General features: G+C 45.9%; 1 protein-coding gene across 2 annotated transcripts; it reads right to left on the bottom strand.

Moving 5' to 3' along the window:
- Positions 1-222: 222 nt before the first annotated feature.
- Positions 223-11,694, bottom strand: TYMS (thymidylate synthetase). 2 transcript variants are annotated; one of them, XM_067699567.1, is made up of 8 exons: positions 11,438-11,694; positions 9,545-9,618; positions 7,113-7,287; positions 4,772-4,873; positions 3,899-4,074; positions 3,074-3,145; positions 691-865; positions 223-263 (listed from the first exon to the last, which is right to left on the bottom strand). In XM_067699567.1, exons 1-7 carry the CDS (start codon positions 11,646-11,648, stop codon positions 728-730), a joined length of 948 nt encoding a protein of 315 aa, XP_067555668.1. In that variant the 5' UTR covers positions 11,649-11,694; the 3' UTR covers positions 223-263; positions 691-727. The 2 variants fall into 2 exon arrangements, with proteins under 2 accessions (XP_067555668.1, XP_067555667.1); XM_067699566.1 differs by having other exon boundaries at positions 223-865.
- Between the last annotated feature and the right edge of the window lie 2,704 nt (positions 11,695-14,398).

Below are 14,398 nucleotides of genomic sequence, written 5' to 3'. Positions count from 1 at the left end.
AATTTACCATGCTGAAGCTAATGAGGGTAAAGGGATATTTCATAGACTATTTTTATAACCCTTAAAGCCTTTATCCCAAATAATCATTGTATTTTAATGATAAAATGCAGCTAGAATTAGATGAATCATAGAAAAATAGGGTGAAATACAGCTTAGTCAGCATTTCTAAAATATACCTTACCCATCTAAGCAGCATCCAAAAGAGAACACAGCACAGGTATGTTTGTTTAGGAGGGTTCAGTTAAATCTGTTTTAGGCAGGAACTGAGCAGATAAATGGCAACATGGAATTAAAAAACAAAACAAAACATGAATGCAGAACATTACAGCAAGATATAAAACAAATATGTTCATAACCACACTAGGCATTATGACTGATGGTGTTATCCAGCTTGCTCCAATTTGGGCAATAGTTATACATAATTCTTGAAATTCACTGACCATTTTCATAAAAACATAAAGTTTGAATTAAGAGTATATATATTTTCTCCTTCCTGTCTGTATTCACAATCTCTACATTTACATACATCCTCAGTGAGTTACCCTAACTCCAGGTCTTTTATTACTAAGAGAACCAGCACAGTTCTATTTGCCAGTGGCAACATCCTTAAAAGTTAATGAATAATAACTGATAGATCACCAACAGGTTTTGACCTAGTTCCTTCTCCTTTAGAGCAAAATGAACTTTCACCTGTAAATATCCTTCAAACAACTCCTTCAAAAGCACTCTAAACAGCCATTTCCATTTTAATGGTCGGGTGAGGATTGTAGCCTTCAATCTGAAAGTCTTCAGCCTTGAAGTCATCAATTTTCTCAACTTTTCGAAGTATTTTGAGCTTGGGGAAAGGCCTTGGTTCTCGCTGAAGCTAAAAACAACATAAGGCCATTATTTTGCCAGATCCATACAACCTGCTTTAATTTTGCTCCCTGTGTCCCTTCATGAAACAAATAACAGTATTTTACCAATAAAGTATCAATATTATTTTTCAGGGGTGGAATACTACAGATACCTTGTCCCTGGTTATTCAATGCTGCTGACCAATTCTTTCACCCACGTGGAGAGTGAAGGGTGTTCAGTAGAATCACATGGTGTCAGGAGCCTTGGTGGCTCACCAGGTTTAAGTTCTTATAATCGACTGCTCTTGGTAAATTTGTTAAAGACAGGGCCTAGTCTTCTACTTTAATAAAAAGTAGCTACAGAATGGTTACTTGAGTCCCTTGAACCCTAGCCCAACTCCTGGCAGAAAGGGCAAAGAAGATGACACGTGTTGACAACAGAAAGGGATGCAAGCCAGGACTCCTGGGATGAACAGACAGTAGCAATGAGGACATGGACACAGGTCACGACCACATAGTATTCCGTCCAGCATGACTGGAGCAGACTGCCAGAGAGGAGCATTTGGATGAGCCCTGGGTCACCCTCTAATCACAGCAGCCAAGCTCCTCAAAGACTTGCCAAACCCAGACCTAATCCATAAGGGGCTAAAGGTTTTTGGTTTGAATTTTTTTCCTTGAGGTTCATTAAGCACACTCATATTTTTATTGCCATCTTAAATCATCCTTTGTTGGAAAATACATAAGACATGACACCATAAAACGCCTAGAAGAGAACATAGGTAAAATATTCTGACATAAATTGTATCAATGTTCTTAGGTCAGTCTCCCAAAGCAATGGAAATAAAAACAAAAATAAACAAATGGGACCTAAACTAACTACAAGCTTTTGCATAGCAAAGGAAACCATAAACAACACCAAAAGACATTTCTCCACAGAAGAAACACAGATAGCCAATAGGCACATGAAAAGATGCTCAACATCGCTGATTATTACAGAAATGCAAATCAAAACTAAAATGAAGTACTATCTCACACCAGTTAGAGTGGCCATCATTAAAAAGTCTACAAATAACAAATGCTGGAGAGGGTGTGGAGAAAAGGGAAACCTCCTACACTGTTGGTGGGAATGTAAGTTGGTGCAGCCACTGTGGAAAATATGGAGGTTCCTCAGAAAATGGAAAATAATATTACCATATAATCCAGCAATCCCACTCCTGGGCATATATCCAGACAAAACTGTAATTCAAGGATACATGCACCTCTATGTTCACAGCAGCACTATTCACAATAGCCAAGACATGGAAACAAGCTAAATGTCGATGGACAGATGAATGGATAAAGAAGATGCAATACATATATACGATGGACTACTACTCAGCCATAAAAAAGAATGAAATAATGCCACTTGCAGCAACATGGATGCAACTGGAGATTATCATACTAAGTGAAGTCAGAAAGGGAAAGGCAAATACCATGAGATCACTCATGTGAAATCTAAAATATGACAGAAATGAACCTATCTATGAAACAGAAACACGAACAGAGAGAATAGACTGGTGGCTGCCAAGGTGGGGAAGGGGTGGGAGTTCAGGATTAGCAGATGCAAACTAGTATATATAAATGGATAAACAAGGTCCTACTGTATAGTACAGAGAAGTATATTCAATATCCTGTGAAACCATAATGGAAAAGAATATGAAAAAATGTATATACATGTATAACTGAGTCTGCTGTACAACAGTAATTAATACAACACTGTAAATCAACTATACTTCAATTAACAAAACAACAACAAAAAACATCCAAAAAACAAATCCTTTGTTGGCTGCTGTAAATTATGGAAGTGAACACAGACTTTTCAAAGTTCAGACCTAAATACTGTATGTTAGCATAAAACTAAGGGAAAATATTTGCATTTAAACACTCTTCCAAGTAAAACAATGAATTAAAATGCCACCTCTGGGAAGGTCCTAAACCTTCTGGTCCAAAGATGGCTCCTCCTCTCTGGTACTGGTACTTAATACCTCACAGCACGTGTCATGTAAAGTGTCTGTGGCCATTGAGGCCTGTCTGCCTTGTCCCTGCCTGCCCACCACCACCCGCAAACCTGAAAGCAGTTCCTCTTATCTCTGTCAGAGCACCGAGGAGAACACTTATTACAGGAGGGATGTTTTCCATATCGACCTTTTATCAAGAGAAGGTACCAAACCCCAAAGTGTGACAGATACATTTCTTACCTGAATTTTCAGCGGCTCAATGTGATTCAGGTAAATGTGTGCATCTCCCAAAGTGTGTACAAAGTCACCTGGCTAAACCCCACGGGAGAAAGCAGAACAGTAAATTCTTTAGTTTGAATTCCTTTAAAACACATCATGTAGAAACACATGATACAGAGTATGCAGACATCCCAAAGCTTTTCACAGGAATTTAACCAGCGTCAATTTTGAGAAAAGTTGATTCATCAAAGTTATAATAAATAACCTATACGATCCTGTTAGTTTATACAGAGCAAAAGGACGGGAAAGCTCCAAGGAGGTTACAGAGTAAGCCAGTTCCTCATTTACATCTATCACATTTAAAGACTAATTGGAGACGAAATTCTCTGCAATTAGTTCTTCCACGTTACAGGATCTAAGAGCTCAGTGCTTGGGACTTCCCTGGTGGCACAGTGGTTAAGAATCTGCCTGCCAATGCAGGGGACACAGGTTTGAGCCCTGGCCTGGGAAGATCCCACATGCTATGGAGCAACTAAGCCCGTGTGCCACAACTACTGAGCCTGCGCTCTAGAGCCCGTGAGCCACAACTACTGAGCCCACGTGCCACAACTACTGAAGCCCATGCGCCTAGAGCCCGCGCTCCGCAAAAGAGAAGCCACCACAATGAGAAGCCCACGCACCGCAACAAAGAGTAGTCCCCGCTCGCCACAACTAGAGAAAGCCCGTGCGCAGCAACGCAGACCCAATGCGGCCAAAAATAAATTAATTAATTAAAAAAAAATCATTGAAAGTAAGAGCTCAGTGCTTTAGGCTGGCAACAGCCGTTCCTCCCCGAGAGGAGCCCACCTTCAGGCCCGTGATGTGTGCGATCATGTAGGTGAGCAGGGCGTAGCTGGCGATGTTAAAGGGCACACCCAGGCCCATGTCTCCTGACCTCTGGTACAGCTGGCAGGACAGCTCACCGTTCACCACGTAGAACTGGCAAAGGGCATGGCACGGGGGTAGGGCCATGAGAGGGACATCTGAGGAGACGGCAGAGGAAAGTCAGGAGGGGCAGTGGTTTTAAAGAACACAGCTCTAGGCAAAGCGAAACAGAACCAACTCATACAGCGGAGATGGTGAGAAAGAGCCACTGGGCCAGCGACCCCCATGACCCTCACAGACCGTTCCAACCCCAGGGATGGCATACGGTCGACAACAGAGACCTGTCCATCAACGTGAGACTTCTATGGATGCATGCTGACAACTGAAGCCATGCTCTTCCACCCGAGCTGAAATGAATTACTTGTGCTACCACCATGGCACCAAACCACAAGTATAGGAGGAATGAATTCATTTGCAGGGGCCACAGGATATTGGCCACTCAGGCACACCTTCCCGTATTCAAAATCTCTATCATAAATGCAAATATTCCACTCTGGGTATTTAGTACACCTTGGTAGAGTTTAGTTTTACAATATAATTGTTTAAAATGTTCATAATAGTGAGGGGGAGGTGATCTGAAATTCCATCTGCCTCAATTTAAAATGTTAAAATTTTCATGTGTAATTTTACAGGCAATTTAAAGCCCATAAAATACAAATTTCATCTGGGCCCAACCTCACCCTCTGAAGGTGAAAATGGGACCACGTGCGACATGGCCAGGGTCACAGGGGCAGCCGGGCAGCCTCTGCAGGAGGTACAGTTAAGACATGGCAGGGTGACTGGGATGCAATCAACCTTTTGGATTCCAAGCACACAGGATGATTCTTCTGTCGTCAGGGTTGGTTTTGATTGTGTCAATCACTTTTTGCAGTTGATCTACTCCTTTATCTGAATAATCTGCAGAATTGGCAAAAAGAGAGAACACCTCACACGTGAATCACAGCATCCCATGAGAGGGTCTCAGAGGTCATCGACCACACTGTCCTCCCACGGCCTCCCCTGGCGCACAGTTACATGATAGCCAATGAACAATACAAATGTCTTATATTTCGTCGGGTTATATTGAGTCTTGGCTCCTAGGTCTGTCCTCTGGAACCGTAACAATGTCTATTTCTTACCTACTTAAGAGTCATTTAAATACTTGGCCGTGGTGCCCCTCCTCCCCCTTCTCCTATCGCTAACCTTCTTCAGCCTTAACAATCTGTTTCTTCCAGTGGTCCCCACAGGACGTAGTCTCTATACCATCAACCAATCTTGTCACGCTCCACTGCCAGGCACAGGGCTGGATCTTCACTAATTTACCCTACAATACACGGTCCAACTAACAGAGGATGAGAATTCCTTTTTGTCATCTAGACACTATCCTTCCAACACTCCCACCTAAAATTACAATTTAACAGCTAAATACCTACTGACTGTAAATATCAGGAAACCTCTAATTATTATACCACCTTATACTTTTGTCCCATTTCTGGTCTCTGGACTTTTAAGTCCCTGCCTCCTTCTGAAATGAACTGGAAGCCGAGATGTGCAGAGCTTCACACCCTCTGGTTAAACTTCCACTTATTGGAGTCAGACTATGCTCAAGTCCAGTAGTTCTAAATTTGGGGAAGAAAGTCCTATCACCATCACAGTTCCAGAAAAGTAACATCAAAGATTTAAAAAAAGATGAACTGTGAAGGAACAGTTCTGTATCTTGATAGTGGTGGTGGTTACCTAAATCTACAGGTGCTAAAACTGCACACAAATCTATAAAGCTGGAGAAATCTGGTAAGTGCTGTGGGTTTTACAAATGTTAATTTATGTGAGAGGTTACATTTTCTTGGGCAATTTCCTGTGAACCTATAATTATTTCAGGGTAAAAATAAAAAACAAAACAAAACAAAAACTCTTGTACTGAAATCCAACAGCTAAGCGCTCATACAACTCTAAACTAAGGCCATAATTTCATCAGGTCCCTCAAGGAAGAATAAATAATTGAACATGAGGCAGGATTTAAGGCACAATTAAGCCAGGGGTGTAGCCTCACATCCTGAGGATGTCCTAGGACGGGGGCTACAGTCTAACAACAGAAAGACCATTCACCTGCAGAGAAATTGTTTGGCCCACAGAGCATTTTTTTTGGTGTGTGGCAAAATTTATATAACATTAAGTTGACCATTTTAACCATTTAAAGGTGTGCAGTCGGTGGCATTAAGTACATTCCCAATGTTATGCAACCATCACCACTATCCATTCTAAATCTTCTTCATTTTCCTAAACTGAAATTCTGTACCCATTAAACAACTCCCCATCCACTTTTGGTCTCTGTGAATTTGCCTGTTTCAGGTTGGCATGGCATTTTGAACTTACCAAAGTTGCCACCATTCCAAAGACTTAGCCATTTATTGAAAAACCCAACAACATCAGGCCCTAATCCCTCCAGCTGGCTAGAGCTGAGGTGTGACTGTCCCCTTTAGATGGCACAGGCTTTCCAGGTAACTGGTTTTTGCCCAGCCAGCAAACTGTTACTTCCTGTGTGTATGCACATGCGCGGCGTGCGCACACACACACACCCACCCCGAGGTAGGCATTTGCTTTTGCAACTCCTGACCTAGGGATGGGGGGACAGGAAGGGTCAAAGGACCTGGACTGGATTCTGTGACAGTCAGCAAGTGGAGCCACCAAGTGACAGAGGAGGGTGGGCGCCCAGGGGTGAGATGTTTCACCTTCCTCCATCCCACCAGGATGGGGAAGAGAGGGTGACCAGAGACCGGTCCCCAGCACCACTACAGTGTGCTGGGCAGCTCAGTCTTTAAAAGGGGAGATCAAGGCCGCCACAGGGCAATCCCTGACACTCTTGTCCCCCAGATGAACTTCCAACCCTACACCCAACACACTGACCAACCACCAACCGGGTCACTATCTGCTGATGAACAAGGTATGGAAGGTGCTAAGACCCAGCAAGTGCTAACCACCCTGCTATGATCTGATCTGATCCTCCACCTGAATCTGAAGCGCCCCTCACAAGGTCCAAGTTATACATCCACTTCCCCATCACCGGTTTCCTATCCCCCAGGCTCCACTTGCAACATTGGAACAAACTCAGGCTGTGAGAGGCACTCAGGAAATTTGAGGCCCCACTCCGTCTCCTCACCTGAATCCATCTCTTTGTATTCGGCCCCAAAATGCCTCCACTGAAAGCCATAAACTGGGCCTAAATCCCCTTCTGCTCTGGTGGAGAATCCCAGGCTGTCCAAGAAGTCTCGGGACCCATTAGCATCCCAGATTTTCACTCCCTTGGAAGACAGCTCCTTAGCGTTTGTGGATCCCTGGAAGAGATGGGAGAGAGCAGCATCCAGTGAATTCTGTGCCATCAGTCGATCCCCCAAAAGCCTCCTCCCAAGTGGGCCTGTGCTGACAGACAGGGGACAGCACCTGACACATCCCATCATTAAGCAGGCTGGTCCCAGTCCAAACTTTCTGAGGGCCCCCAGGATGGTCCAATCCTTCTTTGCAATCACGATCTCAAATCTTTTTTCCTATTCCCCTCAACTAAAATTCGAAACACCTCCAAGTCCTTTAATTACTTCCATCTCATCTAACAGTTTTGTGTTTCTTAACTAAATGTGTTCTGTGTCTAAGTGTGATGCCCCAGGATGAATCTAATGCCTCATGTGCAATCTGTTTGGTGTATCTTAGACCTGGTATATCAGATATTTCCACCGAGTGGAAATAGGTGCCAAGTACAAGCTTTATTTTCCTCTTATATATTTTACCTCATTAGATTTGGCCCATGTCATCCTAACCTGTATTCTGATGGTGCATCCAGGTCAAGGACAGACCCCACTGGCCTCTGGGTATGATATGCTGTAAGGTTCCAAGCAAGGCTATGAGGCCACACACACCTGGGCCCCATGCCTCTCTTCCTCCCTTCTCTGACCAGCTTCCTGACCCCTCTAGCCTCACCATCTGCACCCAAAAAAGAGCACAGCAGTAGTAACCACCACCCATATTACTGTGAGTAGAAAATACAAGCAAAACGCTTGGCACTGGACCCAATATTAACTATTGCACAGACCATACATCTCCATATTGCCCAAAGATCCCAGCTGAAGTGCAGGTAAACTCTGACTGCCGTATTTTTTTTTTTTTTTTTGCACCACACAGCACGTGGAACTTCCTCGACCAAGGGTCAAACCCGTGCCCCCTGCAGTGGAAGCACGGAGTCTTAACCACTGGACTGCCAGGGAAATCCCTAACTCCTATATTTTTGAGTCACCCATGGAGTGATGATCAGAGGCGAGTCTGATGTGTTCCTGACAAGGATTTATTAGAATCCTGCACTCAAGCTTTAAGATAAAACAAGCGAATACATTTTATTTCTGAGCATCTCAGTTCCACCCTTTCTGTCACTGAGTTTGTACTAATTTTTTTCACTTCCAACAACTCATTTCTCAACCTTTCGCATGTGGCTTCAAAAGTCTCCCTTCCCATCTATTCAGACTGGGCTCTAGCTGCTTTACAAACGTCCTCTTCTGAGATTTGCGCTGGTGTATTTGGAAGTAGAAGCTCGCTCTCAGTTGAGATAGGCCAATGCAGAAGAAAATACCCCGAGAATACAGAACTAAGGGAGACTGGATTGAATCCAAATCTAAACCTTTTCTAAAAGGTGTTAAGAGGCCTTGGGCCTGCTTTGGCCCAAGACAATACAAGCCACATAAGTGCCCTGTAGAAGGGATCCCAACCTCTAGCCCAGCCCAGAACAGAGCCCATTTCCTCAGGTACCCTGTGACCAGCACTGGCCAGAATATCACTGGTCTGAACCAGATGGAGCGAGGGGAAGCCCAGGTGTGGCTGCTGCCCATCATCACTTCACTCTAGCTTGTTACTCAAGAGACCCTTCCAGCTTATCCCAACACAAGAGCACAGTTGGGATCTATATTCAGTGATCACTCCATGTTGAGTGCCTACTGTGTGGCAGGCTGTGTCTCAGGGGATGCAACAGTGGACAAGAGAAATTCTCTGCCCTCATGGAGCTTCTAATACTTTTCTAAATTTAAAAAAAAAATTATTTTTAAATATATTTTCATTTTAAAAAATTTTATTTGATTGTCTGCCTTTACCCTTGAAGGGGGTAAAGGGGGAGGGCAGACCTTATACATAAGGTATTTCTCTGTAGAGAAAACAAAGGAGGGGTGGGAGGAGAGGGTGGGGAGGTAATCACAGTTTTAGATCCGAGGCAGGGAAAGCTCACTGAGCAGAGACTTGAGGGTGAGGGAGCGAGTCATGCTACATGGAGCAGAAGGTTCCAGGGAGCAGGACCAGCGGGTGCCTGGGCCCTAGGTGGGAATGTCCTGGTGTGCTCGAAGATTAGCAAGGAGGCCAGGGTGGGAGGGGCAGAGTGAGCAGGACTCTGGCGGAGGCCAGAGCTGAGACAGGATGGTAAGGACCTTGGCTCCTACTAAGTGAAATTGGAGCCACTAAGGGCTTTAGGCCGAGGAGTGACATGGTGTGACTTTTAAAAGGATCTAGCTGATGCTGTACTGAGAACAGATTATTGATTTCCAATAGCAGCAATTTCTTTACCTTGATAAACCACAGCAACTCCTCCAAAACACCCTTCCAGAAAACACGTTTGGTTGTCAGCAGAGGAAATTCATCTGGAAAACAAAGTTTATCGTATAATTTCAAGATGGGAAAACAGAACATGCCATCCAACTTTCTCTGTAAAAGCAAACTGCTCCAGGACACAAGGCCCTGGAGTGACCACAGAGCAGCTGGAAAACTGCAACCTCTGCCACGTGGGCACCCCCGGATCAGAGTGGAGCTCCCAAGGCTGCAGCCCCAAGTCAGTGACACAATTCAGACCGAGACCACCCTCCTGTGCCCCTTGACCACCAGACACAGGAATTCCACACAGTGATTTGGGGCAGGGAACAGGCAGGGATGCACATGTACGCAGGGAAAGAGCTACCACCCACTACCTGGTTAGCGTGAACCCTTCATCACAGAGGTGCGAAGACAACACATAGAATGTGACCTAGGACAAAGCCTGAAGGCTCCTATTCCATGATTATCCTGCCAGGGATAACTTGCTCAAGACCACGGGATAGTAGATACTGCCCTGGCCCAAAATGAATAGTTTCTAGATAGTCGCAAAGAAAATTAACCTCTATTCTTTTAAGTGTAATAAAAATAGTTAACTGTTTAAACACTTGATATGCATGATCCTATTTGATCCTCAAAACAGCCTTCCTTGAGGCTCCATTATGACCTCCCTTTTTACAGACACCAGGAGGTAATACGTAAGTTTGCGTCAAGCAACAGAGAAAACTGTAAAAGCTTCTCACTAAATTTGGTACCTATTCAGTCGACATTATCACTTGTACAGGTGATACTCATGTAACAAGAACAGAGTCTTCAAGCACCTGCTTCCCTCCATTTTGAGGATGATTTCCTCCATTTTGAGCACATGGGGACGCTGAAGATGGGAAAGTTAAGCCACTTGCCAAAGGTCTAAGCAAAGGGGCGGGGGTAGAAACGAGGTCTGTGTTTCCCCGGAGGCCACTGCGCTGGAGCTGCAGGAAGGTGGATCCCTCTGCTCAGACAAAACTCCCTAGGCTGTCCAAGCCACATCGGCCACTGCAGCCCCGTATTTTCCAGTCTCTCCAATGGGTGCGCGGCGGAGGGTTTCTCCCCTGACCTGGGTCAATCTGCTGCACCAACAGTTGGTCTCCCCACTCACAACCGCCCTCCACGCCTGTTTCAACTTTCGTCCGGTGCCGACCCCCACCCCGCCCCTCTGTCCCCTGAAAGCCCAACCCTAACAGCCCCCTAGACACACTTCTTCCCAGGAGCCACCCTGTTTTAAAGACAAAGACAAATAAATATGAACTCCTACTCGGACTCTCGCGTTCCTGTTTCAAGGTTTAAGAGGAAAGCTGGTTCGCGGGACCAAATGGCAAAACTGTAGTGAACCACAAGTTCCCGCCCTTGCTTTTCGGCTCGCTCCTCCCAACGCGGCCTCGCCCACGTCATCTTGGCTCCAATTTTTAAAAACTTTGCAAAGCGAAACAGCAGACGCGGAGGGAAGAGGAGGGGCAGAAAAGGGGCCCTCCAGCCAAGGCCCCGGTCAAGCCCGAGCAGATCCTCTCCCACCCTCTAATCTGGGGCAAACGCTGCAGGATCGCGCCCGCTTTGGGGAGACAGCATAACTGCGTGATTAAGAGCCAGAGGACCTGGTTTTACCTCCCAGCTCTGTCCCTCCAGTTCGTGTGACCCTACGCAAGTCATCTCTCTAATCCGAGCCTCAGTTTCGGCGTCTGCAAAGTGGTGCCAAGGCCGCTTCCCCTCCTCGCGGGGTTGAGGTTGAATAAACGCCGACCGCGGGTCCCGGCCTGTCCGGAACGCTCTCCCCACCGCAGCTCCGTGCGCACCGTGCGCGCCCGCCTTCCCGGCCCCGTGGCGCGTCCGCCTCACCTCTCAGGCTGTAGCGCGCCTGCATGCCGAACACCGACAGGGTGCCGGTGCCCGTGCGGTCATCCTTCCGAAAGCCGCAGCGGAGAATGTGCTCGATCTGCCCCAAGTACTGCAGCTCCCCGTGCGGCGGCGGCGGCCGCGACTCGGCGCCCTGCTCCTGCGCGGCGGGCGGCGACATCGGGCGCGGCAGCTCGGAGCCGGCGGCGGGCATAGCGCGGCAGCGGGCGAGGCGACCCGCCGCTTTCAACGGTCCTCTTTTCCCGCCGCAGCTCCTGAGACTCCGCCTCTTCCATGACGTCGGCCCCGCCCCGACCCCCTCGGGGCCCAGCCGTTCGCGTCCCTTGAGCGCGCTGGGCCGCCAGCTGGGACCGCGATCGCTTTCCCGAATCGCGTAACCTTTATGGAATTTTAAAAGTCAAGAACCTTTGGCCTAGAAGGAAATCCTAAAGCTGTATCTTGGTGCGTTGCCTGAGACAGGCCGCCCTCGTTGGAAAGATTCAGGGTCGACCGCACGTTTCGGTGATCAAGGGGACCCTGAAACAATTTACACGTGTTCGCGCAATCGAAAAACAAACAAAACCCTGTTACCTGCGGTGTTTCCTACAACTGAGGGAGGCTGCTGCAAGTGATTTGCATTTCCATTTTCCCCCGTCCTCCCTCAAGGCCGGCAGCTGGAGCAAATAGAATAAGGCAGCTTTTTTACTTGATTAATAACAGCCAGCCGTTTTCAGTTTTGAATACCAAATTTTTCAGTTTTAGCGTAACGTTTATAATATAAACACTGGTGGGTAGAAAATATTTGATAATGAGTTTAAAAGGTACTAATACATGTACATGCAACAGCAGTCTTTTGAATCACCTGTTTATTGAGCACATAGTAGATGCTCAATAAATTTCTTGATGTCGCTGCGTCTAGGATTACCAAGAAGGAGATGTGGGCTCTCTCTGAAACATACTAAACACTATTTCTTTCCATTCAATAAAGTCGATGGTTTTTCCTTTTTCTCTCCTCTCCTCCCCCATCTCAACTTTATTGTCTGTGGAAGATTCTCGAATCTTTCTGCTAAAGGGCACTTCTCAAACTCAAGGTTAAAATTTTTGTAACAGGAAAACATTCTGGGAGGAGATAAATATCTTTCACCTGCAGCTCTGCCTAATCTGCTCGGCAAAAACAATGTTACATTTGTGTTTTCTTTTGGGTGGAATGTTCTTGCTCTTTGGTTGTATGAGTGCTCACAAAGGGTAAACTGAAATGCACTGGATAGCAGATGTTTTAGATATATTTAATCTATTAAACCTATCTAATCCGTCACCTGCTAGGCTGGCCTTTCCCAGGTCAACTAGATTCATCCTTCCCCTCCCCCAGCACCTTCCTCATCCCACCCCCCACGCCCACACCAGTGTAATAATAGTATTAAAAAGTCACCTGTATCTGCTTTGGGGATGATGGCCGTCCTGTGTTGCGCTGTACTGCTTGGATGGGGTGGACGTGGTGGCTGTCTCCAGACGCGGCGGGCTTTTTTTCTGATGGTCATTTGGGCAGAGACTGCTCTGTGGGAAACCTGAACTCAGAAAACAGGCTTTAGACAGGGATGGGGACTCACGTTGTCTGCCTTAGCTTGAGAGCGCCCCTGGGTGTGAGAAGCTCAAATGCGATGTGGAGGTGCAGTCTTCGCTGCGAGGGATCGTCCCACACATTAATTACCGCAGGGCTGTAGGTACCTGTGCAAGGCCAACTAAATGCAGATAGATATTCCCCCAATCCCACGCCGAGCAAAAGTGTCTCCACACATTTCCAACCATGTGCCTGGTCCCAGGCTGAAAATCTCCCAGATTACCTAGTTGCAGTTACTCTCCGTGTTTATTTCCCTTTTGTTATTTTGAGCTCAGTTTAATTGTTCCAATTGAATATCACTTGTACCACAGGGTTAATCTTGGGACACAAGTGTAGACTCCCCCGCCTGTGTGGAGACTCCTCTTCCATTGTAGTACTTGGAGGACCTTGGTTTGATGATAATGGAGAGAGAACGGTTTCCTTCCCGGTTACTGCTCTATAAACAAATGATCCTCTCAGACAAGCTTATCATTCATTCATTCATTCATTCATTCATCCAACAGCGTTTACATCATAGTGCCTACCACGAGTCACCAAGGAGCAAGATAGACAAGGTCACTCTCACAGCCTAGAGGAGCAATTTCTAAATCTGAGAACAAGACATCTGCAGAGAGCGACAAGTGCTATGATGATTACATAACCGGGTTCAGAGAGAGCACTTTAGATCCCACCATCAGGTGAGGCCTCCCTGAGGAGGTCACATTTGAGCTGAGATCTAAATAGTGAGAAGAAACCAGCAGGGGATGATCTGGGGAAAGAGCATTCTAACCTCAAATGCATTACACCAGCAGCTTTCACAGCACTCACATCTATAAAAACGCAAAATAGGGCTTCCCTGGTGGCGCAGTGGTTGAGAGTCCGCCTGCCGATGCAGGGGACGCGGGTTCGTGCCCTGGTCCGGGAGGATCCCACGTGCCGCGGAGAGGCTGGGCCCGTGAGCCATGGCCGCTGGGCCTGCACGTCCAGAGCCTGTGCTCCACAACGGGAGAGGCCACAGCAGTGAGAGGCCCGCGTACCGCAAAAAAAAAAAAAAAAAAAAAAAAAAAAAAAACGCGAAATAAGGATGATATTGATGCTGAATCCTAGCTCATTCTAGGAAGAAATAATAATTATTAATGGATCCATTAACTTACTGGAGGAAAAAAAGCTTTTTCTTCTCATTAAGAGATCTATTTCTGTTAAAAATTTCACTGTTTATGTTTAATAGCCATAGAAATGTGTAATATATTTTGATCAATTATGTACAAGTAATAAATTACAATGATAACTCAATCCAGAATGAATATTTGATACCTAGATTTTTGTGTCCCAGGAAATTTTTAATTTTCAAAATTTAAAAATATTTA

This window comes from Pseudorca crassidens, chromosome 12 (assembly GCF_039906515.1).
Source record: "Pseudorca crassidens isolate mPseCra1 chromosome 12, mPseCra1.hap1, whole genome shotgun sequence".
Taxonomy (NCBI): domain Eukaryota; kingdom Metazoa; phylum Chordata; class Mammalia; order Artiodactyla; family Delphinidae; genus Pseudorca; species Pseudorca crassidens.
This window is presented reverse-complemented; position numbering and strand designations above follow the sequence as displayed.

What these genes read in the sequence shown, in the direction of transcription:
- TYMS (XM_067699566.1), bottom strand. Translation starts at nt 11,648, where the DNA reads ATGCCCGCCGCCGGCTCCGAGCTGCCGCGCCCGATGTCGCCGCCCGCC. An exon ending in AGTTGCTGTGGTTTATCAAG is followed by an intron (nt 7,288 to 9,544) that starts GTAAAGAAATTG and finishes CATCTCTTCCAG; the next exon opens with GGATCCACAAACGCTAAGGA. An exon ending in CACACATCACGGGCCTGAAG is followed by an intron (nt 3,146 to 3,898) that starts GTGGGCTCCTCT and finishes CGTGGGGTTTAG; the next exon opens with CCAGGTGACTTTGTACACAC.